General features: G+C 40.4%; 1 protein-coding gene across 1 annotated transcript; it reads left to right on the forward strand.

Annotated features, from left to right (window-relative positions):
* Positions 1-459: 459 nt before the first annotated feature.
* Positions 460-15,060, forward strand: LOC124880751 (Krueppel-like factor 15). Its single transcript, XM_047386117.1, has 3 exons — positions 460-592; positions 2,075-3,645; positions 13,936-15,060. The coding sequence occupies exons 2-3, from the start codon at positions 2,156-2,158 to the stop codon at positions 14,111-14,113; spliced, it is 1,668 nt and encodes a 555-aa protein (XP_047242073.1). The 5' UTR covers positions 460-592; positions 2,075-2,155; the 3' UTR covers positions 14,114-15,060.
* Positions 15,061-16,457: the final 1,397 nt, after the last annotated feature.

Raw genomic sequence — 16,457 nt, forward strand, 5'->3', positions numbered from 1 at the left:
CGCTATCAATAAATACAAAATTAGAGTGTTGCGCTTTTAGCTCAACCTTATTGAGATAGGATCATAGTTTTCACCTGTAAATTCAGGGGTCTGCAACATACATGAATGTGTCAGCACAGAATGCCACAGGTAAGTGAAGTATTGTAAAGTGCTGCACATGTCTCATGTAGTCTTTGGGGTTACAATAAAGACATTTAAATGATTCATGATATAAACCAGCTTTCACTCATTCTCCCTGTTGCACCTCCTTCTACCCTCCTTCCTGAGGCCTGCCTCCCTTTATTCTAAGCCAATTGTAACCCTCCAAGCAGGCGAGCCTTCACAGGGCCAATCCCCTGATTTGACGGGTTCTCAGCATGTGATCATGTGACGGCTAAGTGATCTGCCAGCCCTTCAAAGTGAGAGAGTACATGAATCTCTGTGTGTGTAAGAGAGCTAGAGAGAGGCAGGGAGAGAGAGAGGCATAAGGATATGCAAAGACCAAACCCTTGTGCTGGAGTATCACTGCCAACGCTGTTACACACAGAATCCTACATCCAGGACTGGAGTGCAGGGTGTAAAGGATCCGGGTTTAGTTTCCTTGCATTGACAGGTGAGCTTTTTTTGCTTTTAACCAACAATGCATGTTGTCATATGCACTGATGAGTAAATAGAAATACATGTCATCTCTTAAAATAGGCAAGCTTCAATATGTTTGAGTTCTCTTTACCATAAAAAAGAAACACTGAACACTGAACGATAGGTTTTTAATTTACCCAAAGTCTGACTGAGATTGTGGCTGGACTTGAAGTCTACGGCTGCAGAGTTGAACATGCCATGAATGCCAAGAAAAGCTTCAAGTCAAATCCTACAGTGTTGTTAAAGAGAGTATCCTGCTGCCATGTCAAAGCCCTATTTGATATTCCACAGTCATAGGGTTACTGCAGGACAAAATGATTTCAGGCTGTCCCCTCTCCACCCAAATGTTTTTCCTTCCATGAGGTATAGTCATAGGTGCAACCCCCCCCCCCCCCCCCCCCCCCTCGTGCTCCACGTCATAGGATGTAGGATGTTAATATTAACCACATAAGATCTCAAGTTATATAATTTGAGAATTCATACAAATTTATTTCAGTAAAGCACTGTGTGGTTGTGTCAAGTAATTGAATTTAACATGAAGTATGTGGACCATTGTATAGGATCCAGTTTTACTTTCAGTACAACAGTTACACATTTTAAAATTTCCTTGTGATTTCAGCCACATGTTTAAACATCAAGGCCACTCATTTCTTCCAAAGCTGTCTGATATCTAGTATTTTTAATCCATAGAAATGTAACGACAGTGCATTGTTCCTGAGCATAAAAATAGACAATAAATCCTTCACTCATCCATCATCCTACTGAAAGACTGTTTATCCTGAACTGATTTGACATAGAAATGCACTTCATGGTTAGTCTGCTGGACGTCGGTAGATTATGTGTTTTATTCTAATCTCACAGTGCTAAAATATCTTTGTTGCTCAGATTGGGATGAATTAAAGACCATGAGGGGAGATAGAGAGAAACGCGTTGTACGCCCATGTGGCTTTAATCTTAAAAGTGGCGAGAAAAGAAGACTCCACATGGTCAGCTTGAAGCCTGAACTAGCAGCTGCAAACTCTACATACACAAACATACACACATGAGCACACACACACATTCCAGTTCCCTTACATGTGGTTGACTTTGCTTTTGAAATGCAATGAGTTTGCAGAGCTCTTAAACAAGCAGCAGGTAATTGACAGAGACCAGAAATGTATAATAATTTTTAGTCTGATGGTTTACTGTGAAAGGGGACTGCCGTGTGAACATTAACCTCGCAGTTAGGGTCAGTATGACCACAGTCAGTTAGATGATCACTCGAGCCTAACTGAAACTAAAATATCTAAAGTCCACTAACCAGTCAAATGGGCTCTCAGTCGAATTTAACCAGATCGCAACATGGTTGTCAAAATTGATGCACCAGCACTATCAAGCGAGATCCGGGCCTTCATGGAATCATTTTTAAATACCTAGTAAGGCTAGTATCATTGTTAAAAAAATGTCTCTTTTACAGAAAAAAGAAAAGAAAAGAAGCTTCATCAACAGCTTGATCATCAGAGCCCAGCAAAGTCAGCAGCCATCAATCCGCACAGGAATGGTGGATCACTTGCCACTTGGTGAGGAGACCTTCCTGTATTATTCCTGCTCTCCAGGGTCTAACTACACTTGCGCCTCTTGCCACGCCAGGGGTGGTGTTTCGCAGGGCATCATGGTAACGGATGCATGCACCTATCAGCACCACCCTTACCAGGGGCTGACGCTCTCCTCCTCACCTTGCCTCTCTGAAGATGACCTCAGTGACTATTCCAGTCCACGCTCATCCCTCTGCTCCAGCCCCGAGTTTACATCATCAGCATCATTGAACATCCTCTGCTCTAGCTCTGAAAGCAGGAGCAGCAGGAGCAGTGGGTGCTCCAACTCATCAAGTGGAGAGAATCAAGAGAGTCTGTTGGATCTCCTTCTATCACAGGCCTCCCTTACCACCTCATTGAGTTCCAGTAGTGGCAACATTTCTGTCTCCTCTTCTCATTCCTTCTCTTCCCCAGCCTCCTCTACCTCCTCAACTCCAACATCCCCCTTTTTGCCCATGGGCCTAGCATTGGAACCCAAGAGGGACCAGCGACTTTGTGCCCAGCAGCAGCTGGCCAAAGAGGAGTGTTTCGAGTTTCCAGTTTTCCTTGATGAGCTGAATGATCCTGAATCACTCCTCTTTCAGCCAACTCTAGAGGAGATTGAGGAGTTCTTAGAAGAGAACATGACTGTGGCATTGGAGAAGAAAGAGAATGGAAGCGATGAAGAAATGTCACCTCCCATGTCTATGTCATATGACATTGAGCCAGAGGGTTCAATGACACTTGCAGCAGAACTTGAATCAACATCGCAGAACTCAGATCAGACTGTGCCTGTGGCCTCCAGTTCAGAGACCAAGCATGCAGCATACGCATCAGATACAGACAGCTCATCAGTGACAGAGGGTGATAGCTGTGTAACTACTGACAGTTATGTTGATGGGATCAAGCTGGAGGACTGCAGATCAGTGACACCTTTATCAGAAAGTGCTACCATTGCCTCAAGTGTGCCTGTCATCCTCCAAATCCAGCCAATACAGGTCAAACGAGAACCAAATTCCAGTGCCGTATCAGACATTGCCCCCCATCAGTCTCAGAAAACCCATTCCCAACCAACTGAATCCCCATCATCTATCAAAATTGCCCAGCTCTTGGTCAACATCCAGGGGCAGACATTTGCTTTAGTGCCTCAGTTGCTTTCCCCTGCAACAGCTAACTCAGGCAAAACAGGGGGCACTGCTCCGTCCAAATTCGTCCGGATTGCACCCGTTCCCATTGCAGCCAAACCCAATGGGCTTGGGGAAGAGGGATTAGGTCTAGGTGGTTCAGCGGTGGGTGTCCTTGCTGGAGGTCAACGGTACCAGAAGAGCACAGTATCAGACCTCATTAAAATGCACAAGTGCTCATTTCCTGGCTGTAACAAGATGTACACCAAGAGCAGCCACCTCAAAGCACATCTGAGAAGACACACAGGGGAGAAACCCTTTGCATGCACGTGGCCTGGCTGTGGATGGAGGTGAGCAGACCAAAAGTCCATATAATATAGCAAAGTGTTAAAGTAACTCATGATCCAAGACATACATATAATTAGACTGAAGATGAATAGGGAATGGGCAGTGTGACTCTACACAACACTACACAGCTATGAAACCTGCCAGGGATGGCGTAGTTACCAGTCATGCTAAGCTATGCTATGTTTGCCAGCTACTCTGTGTGGTGTGGCATCACCCGTCCCATTCCATTTAGAACCATACCAGAAAACATAAAGTTTGTATTTAAGCAAAGATTTTACCACCACCACCATTTGTATCATATCTTTATACTTCTACACTTCTGATATTACGGTGATCAAGGTTATCATCTTCCACCCATATGGGTCCATATAAATTGACTCGAAGACATCTGTTGTTAATGTGCGAGTCAATGATATTACATGCGATAAAGCATATCAACAATGCCCGATTTTGCTGAGTAATTATAGATAAGGAATGACAAACTGTTTTCCTGTCCTCCTGCTTTTACTTTTATGTAAGCTCTATTGCATCAGCACATTGTCATACGTTTCAAACATTCCAAGGCAGAGTCTAAAGAATGAACCATATTGTTTGACACAAAAAAATAGTTTGATAAGGACAAAATGGTTGGATTTAAATCAGGAGGCTTGTTTTATATGGAAGCTAAACTCTGGACGTTTCATTTATGATTACAGTTTGTTCTTTGCTGCAAGCTGTGTCTGTCCCCTGCTATCAGTGTGTTTTTGAACCATGGTAAAGTTGCAGATTAGATAGGGCACCTTTTGAAGTTGTTCATATGCAAACTTTGTCCCCTGTTAGTTTTTCCACCTGTTTGCTCACCGTCCACAACCACTGAACGCACATTCATGCATCAAAAAGACTGGATTTTTACAGACAAGTCTATGTATTGTGCCTGACATGGATATACATCGATGACACATTTACAAAGTCTCCTTTGCAAGAAACTGGTTCTTGTTGGCTTTCTGTGTTTTAATCAATGCCTCCATTCAGGTAAAGAGAAACATCTTGTTTTGAACTCTTTGGGGTAAAGTACAAATAGCAACGTCTGACCTGCTGGTCAATGAATTCAACCTCTAAAGCTCCACTTATGACTCAAGGTTGCACATAGAGCCTTGTGTATCTGGATTACAAATGACAGGATCAAATTAGGGCAGAAATCAGGATTTTGGTTAAGGACATGAGTTTAGTGTTAGCATATATTTTGAAAATAGGGTAGAAAAGTAATGCTAACATGTGTCTATTTCTGTTTAGCTTAGCTAAGGCACATCCAATGTCTTCAGTGAATAGGGATAATGGTGTCTTAAAAACTCCACATGATTTGGGCAGACTGCACTGCATTTGCAGCCTCCAGAAATTATAATTCACAATTTATAATATGTTTTATTGTCCTGCAACGAATCAGGGAAATACTGAGTTATCCAGGTCTGTCTTTGGCTGTCTAGAGATAATAGGTGAATCAAAAAGACAATGCGCAGTGAGGAAAGCAGGCAACAACTAGAAATTTCATAAAGTCATAGCACTTGACTCCAGTAAAAGGTTCACTACAGACTAAATAACTGAAATCTGAAGTTCTTATTCATAAGTTTTGGACTGGCTGGAGGGAAATGTCTTCACTTGTTGCTTTCCTTGTCCCCACTTCTAGTTTTAGACTTTGTTAAATTAGACCTGATATAACAGATGCAGCACCAGTGTTAAACAAAAAAGTATGAGTAAATGGCTTTTATGCATATATACTGTATATATCCACCTTTTGAACCATTACATTCTCAAACGTCAATGTATTTTACTGGGATCTTTTCTAAAAATGAAAAGAGAACAGCACAAGTGCCAAACAACAGGGACTGGGTCAGTTAAACTGAGAAAGCATTAATCAAAGAAGTAACCAAGAAGAGGCCCATGGTAGGATCTACACAGACCCACAGCTCAGGTGGAAGAATCTTTCCTCAAAGAAATTATCAATTGTGCACTCCACAAATCTGACCTTTGCTTCAGTTTTGTGCTTTATGTTGTGCTAGTGTATCTTGTAAAGTCCTAACAGTAACATGACAAAATATTATAAAAAATATCAAGGCTTATAAACAGATTTGCAGAGCACTGTAAATGCACCTTTGTGGCCATTTAATGAACAGGCTCAAATGACTCCAGAAACTTAATTACTGCTGTTGCAACAAATATGTTTGCTTGTCTGCATAATCTTAGTTTGTCTGCATGAAACATAAATCTAAACCTCTTATTCCATGTTAGCTAACATTGGAAATGTGGGACTTATTTACATAGAATGTAAAATGCTCTGTACTCAGTGAACGAGAAAGCTAAGTCGTCTCAGGAGTTTGTGTATCTGACCATGTCATGCATCAGTCGAGCACAAACCAACAGCATTATCCCTGATTATATGTGACCAACCAGACTGCTTGGCTCAGTGAAAAACACGGCATTAACCACCAGCAAATAGACTGTGTTAAGAACTTTAATTTTTCCATAAATCCAACCACACAGTGTCTGATTATGAGTAATGTAATCACATCTGTCAGCATTCATTTATTGTGTCCCTCCACCATTTTTCTGTATCTGGATTTGGTATTGATGTAACAATCATGGAGAGAAAGACTTAGTTTATTGCAACTAAAATGTTGAATCTCTGCTTTTTACTGGTAGAATTGGTGCATTAATGTAATTTTACATTGTTGGATAAAAATCTCTGACTGTAGTTTAATTATTGTAAAGCAATAGGAACATCCAACAGAGTAGTCAGAAACCATGTTGAAATGATTACCTTTAGTTAGTATTTTACTAATGGAATGAAAAACAGCAGAGAAAGTGCTACTGTAGTGATTATTTTCAGATTTAGCACATCCTGTTTTGTTGTTGCAGCATGTGTACAGAGTTGCAGATCTCTCGACAGATAAAATATGAATATAGAAAAATCTAACTTTAACTTTGCACATTATTTTAAATGTTAGAAATGAAAGGCCAGGGGGCTCTGGTTCAGGCACCAGCCCAGGTTCAGGTGCTGGGGCGATCTGCCTGTCTCCACCCCTGGAGGGAAGGGGACCACCTCCTGTGCCCATGGGCTGGTTGCCGCTATGGGCTACGGCACCTGGGCCTGGGATTATAGAGCATGTATGGGGAGTGTGAATGAGTGTACAAAGTCCATTGATGTTTGTCTTTACGTTGGGTGCATAGGTGTGAGTGTTTTTATGTATATGCATGAGGGTGGGAATGTGTGATTGTGATTGTGTGTGCCTGTTTTTTGTGTGAGGTTGTGTCTTGGACTGCTCCCTCTCCTGGATCAGTTTAGGCCCCCCATCAAATGAGGGGGCCTATTTCCTTCCCGCCAAACTACCTGCAGGTGGTTGGTGTCTTTGCCCGCTGGTGTACTCGTGGTTCTCGGTTTCCGGGGCTGGGTGCTTTGGTGTGTACAGGCTCACTCCCGAAGGCTGCTTGCCGGAGCCTGGATCCCTGGGCTCTGTCGGGCCTCTGCTTGGAGAGTGATATCTCCCAGGGTCTCGGATGTGCGGGTCCATGGCTGGATCTGCTCGGGCATGGATGGCTGCTGGCAGGGCCTGTGGGCTCGTTGCTGCAGCTCCCTGGGGCTACTGCACTGTGGCTGCTGGGTGGTTTCCTTGGGACTCTCCCCTGCTCTTCTTTGGGGGGGTTGCAGTAGTCCCGGCGATGGTTCTCTTGGGGTTCCTGTGCTCTGGGGGGTGTTTAGATGTCTATGGCTCGGATATCCTCTGTATCTGTCCCAGGTCCAGGGGGGCAAGTCTGTGGCTCCTCATGCTTACTATTGCATATTCTTATGGAGAAACCTTGTATACACATGCGCACTCACACTCAGACCCACAGGTGTTTAGATTCAGGTGTTAACAGACACACAAATGTTCTATATTGAGCCACATTTACCACTAAATACATCTTAGTTCATAAGTACCATGCACTGTTTGGTAGAATAAAAGCTGGTAATATGAACATTTCTGCAGGTGTAGAAGCAAGCAGGATCTTATCTTGTATTCTCTTCATCCTTCTTTCTCTCCTCCATTCTTTTCTCCTTTCCTCCCCTTTTCCATTTTGGCCCACCTCTCTCTCTTTCATGCTTCTTATTTTTTTTTTTTTCGTTTCTGTCTCTGTTTCCGTAACAATTGAAATAATCCCAAAGCAGTTTCTAATAAGAAAAGAAATTGCCCCTGGACTTGTGCTTCTGTGTCTTTTGTGCTGGTGGCCTCTTCCTCCGGGGTTTTTCTTTCCTCTGTTGCTACACACAAGCCCAGTTTGGCGAATTGGTGCAAAGTTAGCAAACCAATACTATCAACTATCCACTTCTACAACATGCTCGTTCAGGAATGACGACGCACCCAGGATTGCTGCAAATTCAATGTCTCTAAGTCATCCGCTGGGTTTCCTGAAGTCAGGGGAGTCGAACTCCAGTATCCCAAAACTTTGTTTTTTTTTTATAGCTTTATAAGTTTGTTTTATAACTTAACCACTACTGGTTTCTCCAGAACTTTAATCCTTGGTCTGCATGAAGCTGTCTGTTCACTAATGTTTTCTAACAGACCTCTGAGACCTTCAAAGAACAGATGGATTCATGCTGAGATTAAGTTACACACAGATGGACCCAGTTTACCACTTTGTTCAAGGGTTGAATTCGAATGCCTGCTGCACTTTCAGAGAATTTTCAATAAGTTTGAAGGTCGTTTTGTCATTCTAATTCCACTTCACAATTAATCATTACTTTGTGCTAGTCTGTCAAGTAAAATTACAATACAATCTATTGAAGTTTATGGTTGTAACATTAAAAGAGGTGCAAAAGTTCCATATGCATAATTTTTCCGTCCTTTTGCAAGAGACTGTAATGTACCTCACACAAGTGTAATTTAAAACCACTTACAGAAAAAATATAGTTTAGGCTAAACATATTGTCTCTAAATGTATGCTTTTATACATTTCAGATATTCGGGTAAATTTTGACCTGCAATTCTCTAAAAATGGCACCTGTACAGTGTTTTTTGTGACTGCAGCAGTTACTATATTATAAAGTTGCCCAGTCACTACCATTCTCTTGCTACAACAGGAAATGGACATAAACTAGTGAGGCAGGCAACCCTTACCCTCTGTAACTTTAGAAGAGATCCATATGTTGGCCCCTCTGAAGTAGCAGGAGTGGTATTTCATTGGTTGCAGTCAAACATGTTACTCATTTAAAGCTGTATTTCTGTTTTCACCCAACACTTTAACATTTTCTTTAACATTTGTTTCATGTTTAGCTACCTTGATCTGCCTAATTAATTGTGTTGATAGCCATGAACAGATCTGGATGCCCTGACATGATCACATGTGAACACTGGATTACGTACAGGCAACAACATACAGGAGTTTGCAGTATTTCGAACTCCCACCTGCTTGAAGGCACTGTATTTTATTCTCAGAGGCTAGGCATCGAACCAGAGTTTGCTGTAAAAGCACCGCTGCGTGTGTGTACTTGTCATGTGTCATCGGGTTTGTGGCTTGTCTTTGTCAGCTGATTCATCTAAGATCACAGCACCACAATGTGAGATGGTGACAGATCTATTGAGGTTTGATTCAACATTTGATTTGGACTCTTAGAGCAAATGTGAGATGTACAAAAAGAGGAGATGTCTCATTTTTTAATAAAAGTCAAGACATAGATATATGTGTACAGTATCAATACCAGCAGTTCTGCAATCATAACCAACCTGATTGCCTTCCTGTAGCTGCAGAGTTGGGTTTAACAAGCTAGAACAAAGCCTGCACATGTGTTTCCCACAGCACCCTCAATAGGTATGTGTACAACATGTTGTGCAGCAGCCACACCAAGCTACCTCCAGGACTCCAGCCCACAATCAAAAGTGAAAAACACATTTGGACGATCAACAGAAGTGCCCTCCACCCTTGCAGCCATAAACTCCTTGACCTTGGTCACAAGCCCTGAAAACTACAGATTGCAGAAACACCATAAACATAGGATAATGAATTATTTTGAATGAAACATTTGGTGAGATTGCACAACAGTGGCCACATGATGAGTCTAATTAAAAATGAGAACCATATGAGTTTTTCATGTTTCCTTAACCCAGTATAGCGAGTCATACTTGGACTCGGGCTAGTGTGAGTATGTCAAGGAACTGCACATGGTCTCTTTCATGCCCCTGCATGAACAAGGTTCTGCACAGCTCCAGGTTTTATGTGTGCATGTACTGTATGTCAGCCAAAGCTTACCATAAGCCAACATAGAGCCACATAAAGTACAGAATTTACCGGAAAGCTTTTGATTTTCATCATAGTAAAGACATGAGATTGTGGCATTCACTTTCATCCGAGGATTTGTCGCCTGTGGTAGAAAACACTTACTTAATCCTTTAAGGTCTGATTCCAAATAGGGAGGTACAATATTGACAAAATGTTTTTATCATAATATTTTTACCATTATCCCAAAAACAATACATTTAGATGTTGTTGCGATCCAAAATCCCAAATAGTTTGTGAAATTACACTTTTTAGATATTGCCACATTGCTGGAAAACAAGAACTAACAGACTATTTGATTAGTTTAAAAAAAATCTACCAAATCACAGTTTTGTTGGATAAGCAAAACTGCAGTGACGACGCACCCAGGAATGGTTTGCTTTATGTTCTCAACAGAAATTCTCACAACTGCCAATAAAATCCGTTTTTGGGGGGATAGCGCCAGTGTAATAACTAATCAAGAGTTTGTACAATCGTTGATAGTAACCTAATCAGGATTGCGCTGGCAGCCAATATGTGCTGCTATCTATTGTGAAAGAAGCCAAGCATCTCGTCATCGCTTATTCCAGGCCTAATGCAATAACGTCATCTGTGTGTTTGTCCAGATTGGATGTAGGATGTCTTCAAATAACCTCACTGGAGTTGGGTAGTCAGGTGTTAACTCAGTGTAGCTATTTTGGATTGTATCATAAAAACATGTATGGGGTTGGATTTCAAGATTTAGAGGAAAATGCCAATTTTTGCTTAAGAGGTAGGGGTCTCAAAAATATATGTTTAGCATCTTAGGGTTGAATGTAAAGCTGTAAGTGTAATTTTCTATCAATAGCCAATGCCATGTCTTTATGAATATTAAAACAAAATCATATTACCAACACACTGCTGTCCCCTTGGTTGAAAAGAGCATAATAACATGGGTAATACCGTGTAATACCCATGTTGTTTTTCGGGTGGAAACCTAAACATGGTGAAACAAGTGTGACTAGCTGTGCTCTGACTGCCAAGAACACTTAAGTTAAGTAGTAGAACACAACCCTTACTTTCAGATTTGTGAGATCATAAGGAAGGGTTGTATTCATCGGTGCTAGACTGCAGATTAAGTAAAATTAGCAAAGCATTAACAAAGTAGTTGATTGTACTGCTTGTAAAGCATTTGTAATGGATTCTGATAAAGTATAAAAATACTTTGGAAAAATAAATTAGTCTAACTATACAACTAACATTTACAAAGACTGTTCTTTGCATGCCAGAAGCACACTCAGGCTACTAAATTATTACAAATAGTATTGTTTTATGTTGCTTTACACTGGATGAAGCCCTCTGTGGAGATGTAACAAACGGGTCAGAATGTGTATGGTTCTTTCAAGGTGTTAAAGAGGACTTCCTGGGTGTATTGTGTTTAAAAGCATATTGAATTTGAAACAGCAGGACATGATGGCCTCAGGGCTTGACTAAGGTCGACCATAGCATCAGTCTGGCCTGATCTCCAAGCATGAAGCTGATACCAGATGGGATCACCATGGAAGAATGCTGCTGATGTATAAAGCATGCAGTGGATGTGCAAGACAATGTCTTTGAGATGTTGAAAACATTTTTGTCGAGTACTTAAAAAAACAGCTTCATGATTTTTTTTCATTCTGTAGAAGGAGTTTTCACTTTGTAGATATAGATCTACAGAGTCATGGTCTTGACCATTGCATTTTGTTCTTATTCATTCTGACCATTGCATTTTGTTCTTATTCATTCTTAATAGCTCTTAATTCTACACAGATATGCAAATACAAAACAATGAAGCTGCTTTGCATCTTTAATTTAAAATGGTTTGTTGTTGACATCTATTTGTAACATAAAGAAGCTGAAGCATTCAAGGAGATTCACTAAATGGAATGAATTTCATTTCATTTTTTGTTAATTTAATGTTTCTCCGGGGCTGCATGGAGGTGCAGTTGGTAGCACTGTTGCCTTGCAGCAAGAAGGTCCTGGGTTCAACTCCTTACTCTTTCTGCATAGAGTTTGCATGTTTTCCCAATGCATCCGTGGGTTCTGTCCGGGTACTCCGGCTTCCTCCCACAGTCCAAAAACATGACTGTTAGGTTAAATGGTCTCTCTCCGTTGCCTTCAGGTGTGTATGGGTGTGTGCATGGTTGTTTGTCCTGTGTGTCTATGTGTTGCCCTGCGATGGACTGGCAACCTGTCCAGGTGTACCTTGCCTTTGTTGTTTATTGTTGACAGCTATTTGTAACATAAATAAACTAAAACATTCAAGGAGATTTACAAAATCTCAGTCTACCCCACCTTTTGCCAGTAGACCGCTGGAGATGGGCACCAGCTCCCAGTACCAGTATGGAAAAAGCGGGTATAGAAAATGGATGGATGGATGTTTCTCTGTTGACTTTGTTTACGTTGTGTATTGCGTTGTGTATAAAGGATGCTGTATAAGTAAGCATGCCATACTTAGAAGCTGCAAAATATGTGACTGGATGTTTTTTCAAAACCAAATAGTAAGCACATTAAAGGTTTGCTCCATCTAGCACCATGGCAGTGGACTTTTAGAATTAGACTGCTGTCACACTGATTGCTACCTTGCCTTGTATGTTGGTGTTTTGAAGAATATTTACCAGGTGGGTCTAACAATAAAAAATTAAGGCTATTTTGTAGAACATCTTTGAAGTAGATGTGTGGCTTTTGATGGATCCATATTTAGTGAGTGTGAATTGGGATGAATGGTGTAAAATTCATAGGGAAGGAATACATTAAGTTTGCTCTGACGTTACTGTCCTTTTTTTCATATATATGTTTAAGGATCAGCTGATTTTGCGGAAGTGTTTGCTGAATTAATCACAAAGTCAGTTGAGCTGCCATTAGCAGAAGCCAGTCCAAAGGTGATAAACTCTTTATCAGAGCAGACAGAGCATCTGCATAGCACAATACAAGATTAAGTGATGTTTTTATTAGGTCTTTATTGCAGCATTTGAGCAGCGCTTATGTAAATTCTGTAGCATTGACACCTACGAGCATAAAAGAGTTGTGAAGCTTATATGACGGAACATTATGGAATGTCCCAAATATTTGAGATAACTGGGTTTAGATGGAGATCAAATTGCCTATGCTACAGCATCAGATGTGTAAGAAAGACAACACTAGACTGTTATTTACAAAAGGTGGCATATGTTTCAATGGCAGTGACACCCAAGACGGATCCAAAATAGTGTGATAGCTGCAGTCCCACAGCATGTTGTTGCAGATAGACCTTGGGTACAACGCTGACCTATAATTTGTTTTATTGAGAGATTGTCAGCTAAGATGAACACAAGAAATATTAGCCTAAACTACAAGTCAAGCAGGGGTGTTAGATTTGTCATTGTTTTCAGTTCTTTCAGCCATGGATCCTTCGAGTAAAGAGTAGGACATGTAATGCATGTCTGGAGTGGAACTAGGCAAACATAACTGTGTGCGATGTTTTTACACTTCTGTGAATTATCACCTTCATGTTTACAGTTGGCTGCTGCCACTGTGAAACTGATCTTTGTTAAAGATTAAGGCTTCATTAGCATATACAGATGCACATGTAGGTGTGGAGGCAATACTCTGTCATCCGCTTAACCCTTTGCTCTCATGGTAGCCAAGCTGCCTGGAGCCCATGGAGACCACGGCAGATCAGGCCAGGAATAGACCTGGCTTGGGTTAACTGTGCTCATTTGTTGAGCTAAATTTGGGGTGGCTCTTTGACTTCACAGAGTAGTCGCATGCAAAGAATTACACCTCTCAAATTACCCTCATCAGCCTTACATAACTTTTTATCTTCTTTAGCCACTTTAAACATGACTTCATCCAATATTTTATTTTCAGAAAAGGTTTTATAGAGAAAAACAGATAGATTTTTGTTGACATAGAGGTGGTTTACACCTTTTTAAAAGCTTTTGGTCAGTTATAACATAAAAAAGATTTCCAATTATGTTTAATATTATGTGGTGGATCTCAATCATCACTTATTTGGTTTCTTCCCGCAGGTTCTCCCGGTCTGACGAGCTTTCCAGACACCGCCGCTCCCACTCTGGGGTGAAGCCATACCAGTGCATTGTCTGCGAGAAGAAGTTTGCCCGCAGTGATCACCTGTCGAAACACCTCAAAGTTCATCGATTTCCACGAAGCAGCAGGACAGGACGCTCTGTAAACGGACCTCTCTGACCTCTGCTGTGATGGAGTGGCGCTGAGCAGAGGAGAAGAATGGGAGGGGTGAATGTCTGTAACGAAAGACTGAGTAGGACAGTCAAAACACCCTTAAAAGGACTCTGTAAAGGGCTGCAGGTGCATGTGACGCACATTCTTGGTACTGTGATAATTTATTGGGTGATAAGGAGAAGACTAGAAAAAAAAAAAAACAGGAAACTGTTACAGGTGTCACAGGTGGAATAAGCTTTCCTTATATAGCAATTTTATTCTCAAATCTTTTAGCTAATCTATTTTGAAGACAAATTTGCTATCTTTTCACTTTAAGGTGCATCCTATGAACAGAACATTCATATCAATCCATTTTATCTCAATATGGGATTTACTAGTTTTAAATCCCTCTTTTTTACCTTTCTGGATCCAACAGTAAAAAAAAAAAAAAAAAAAAACATTGTCTAATAGCATGAATTTGGAGCATAAAAGTGACATATGATAACAGAGTAGGTTATTGAGGCCTTGATCTCTTTCTCAAGGGTCTCAAAGTAACAAATGCATCAACATTCCTTAAGCTTTGAAAAGGTTTCTTCGACGCCCCTGAGTTTCAAAAGTGGAAAGAATATTGTAGGAGCTGCAAACAAGAACAAAGCTCAGTTTCATGTTGATTTACTGTTCACCATCATAGATCACCATACTGTGTAATTAGCACTAGCACACATACAATTTTCAGTGTTCTGTCCCAGTGGAGAGTCTCTGAGTATGTTGTGCTGTTTTACTGCGGTCTGAGTCACTTTTCATTTTGATTCATCTCAAAAGATTGTCTATCAGATTAAAATCCGTTTTTATGGGCTACTGTGAATTGAAGCTAAAGCTAATGATGGATCCAAATGATCCTGAGTTCTCATTACAACTTCTGATTTATGAATTTGTGATAATATCTTGTGAAATAACTGTAGACCTAATCTGAATAAGCTGAGACGAAGTTCAGTTTTTCCCTTTTCCTGCCACAGATTTTTTTCATGCTTTTAAAAGAGAGGATTTCGAATGTGAATACAGATGTTACTTCTCCTTTTGCAACTCTTTAAATTAATAGATTAACAAAATCACACCAGGTCCTCAACATAAACAGAACAAGTGCTGTGACTGTCAAAAGTGGACTTTAAGAGAGAAACTGGTAAAATGGAAAGTTCAATTTTTTTAAAGTGAGGTTTTGGGAAGTTATGATCAGTATTAGTTTCCCTGCGTTTCGTAGAAAAATGTCAAATCGGAAGTGTAAAGAAATGCTCAGAGCTGTGGAAGCTTAACAATTAGTAAGACAGACCTTTTAGACAACTACTGTATGTATTTTAAACAAACCCAAACAGAAAATGTCCAGAGCAATGGTGTGCAACGCTATATTATCAGGTATTAAGCATCTACACTTTGACATGAGACTGTTTTTAAGTTTACGACTGTTTTTCCAATACAATGCCTGTGTTAGCCTACTACACAAAGTTACATTTGCAGAGGGTGCAGGTTGTTATCGACCCGCCCCCTGAGCTGACCAACCACAAATGAAGCAAACTTTTAGATTTTGAGACAGGCTGTCATTTGTGTATGCTGCTGTGCTTTTGCAGATGTTGCACTTTTTGTTATCCAGGTGAACTCACAATCAGGTGATCAGGTGATCAAGTGGTCTGAAGCACCCGGGGAACATTAAGGAAGGGAATTTTGCATGCTAATACGGACAACTGAGACTCAGCAGCAAATTTAACAACTGTCTCTTGCAAATTCGGATCTGATTTAGCATCCACTAAACCATTGTATTGTGTTATGAGATATTTGAAATCGACAAATTAAGAAAAAACAGGGACTTTGTCTGACTAGCTGTGAGCCTTCCACTGCTGTAAGGACTTTTAGACTTTTTTACACACTTACTGCAATTAGGTATTTATCTATATAAGTAATATCATAGAATCTTACTTAAAAAAAACTAAACTATATCTAATGTTTATAGTAGAATAATGTTTTTTAGAAAAAAATGCAGCAATCAGGCTGATTAATTGGTCAATACTAATTGCTTTGAGATCTGAACTTCCAATTCTTTATTCAAATGTATTAATTAACACTGACATGAAAAGAAAAAAAACTCCAAAGAGAGTAATTTTGAATTCAACAGAAAATTAAGTAATTTATTACAAGAAAATCCCCATTTATGTATCAAATCATTTATCAAAAACATTGTATTTGATTTTTGCTAAACCAAGTACAAAGTGCATCAAAGTACCTAGAATCTTACATTTTTTTGTATTTTATTGATGGTCTGCACGGTGGTGCAGTTGGTAGCACTGTTGCCTTGCAGCAAGAAGGTCCTGGGTTCAACTCC

Source organism: Girardinichthys multiradiatus, chromosome 1 (assembly GCF_021462225.1).
Source record: "Girardinichthys multiradiatus isolate DD_20200921_A chromosome 1, DD_fGirMul_XY1, whole genome shotgun sequence".
Classification (NCBI taxonomy): domain Eukaryota; kingdom Metazoa; phylum Chordata; class Actinopteri; order Cyprinodontiformes; family Goodeidae; genus Girardinichthys; species Girardinichthys multiradiatus.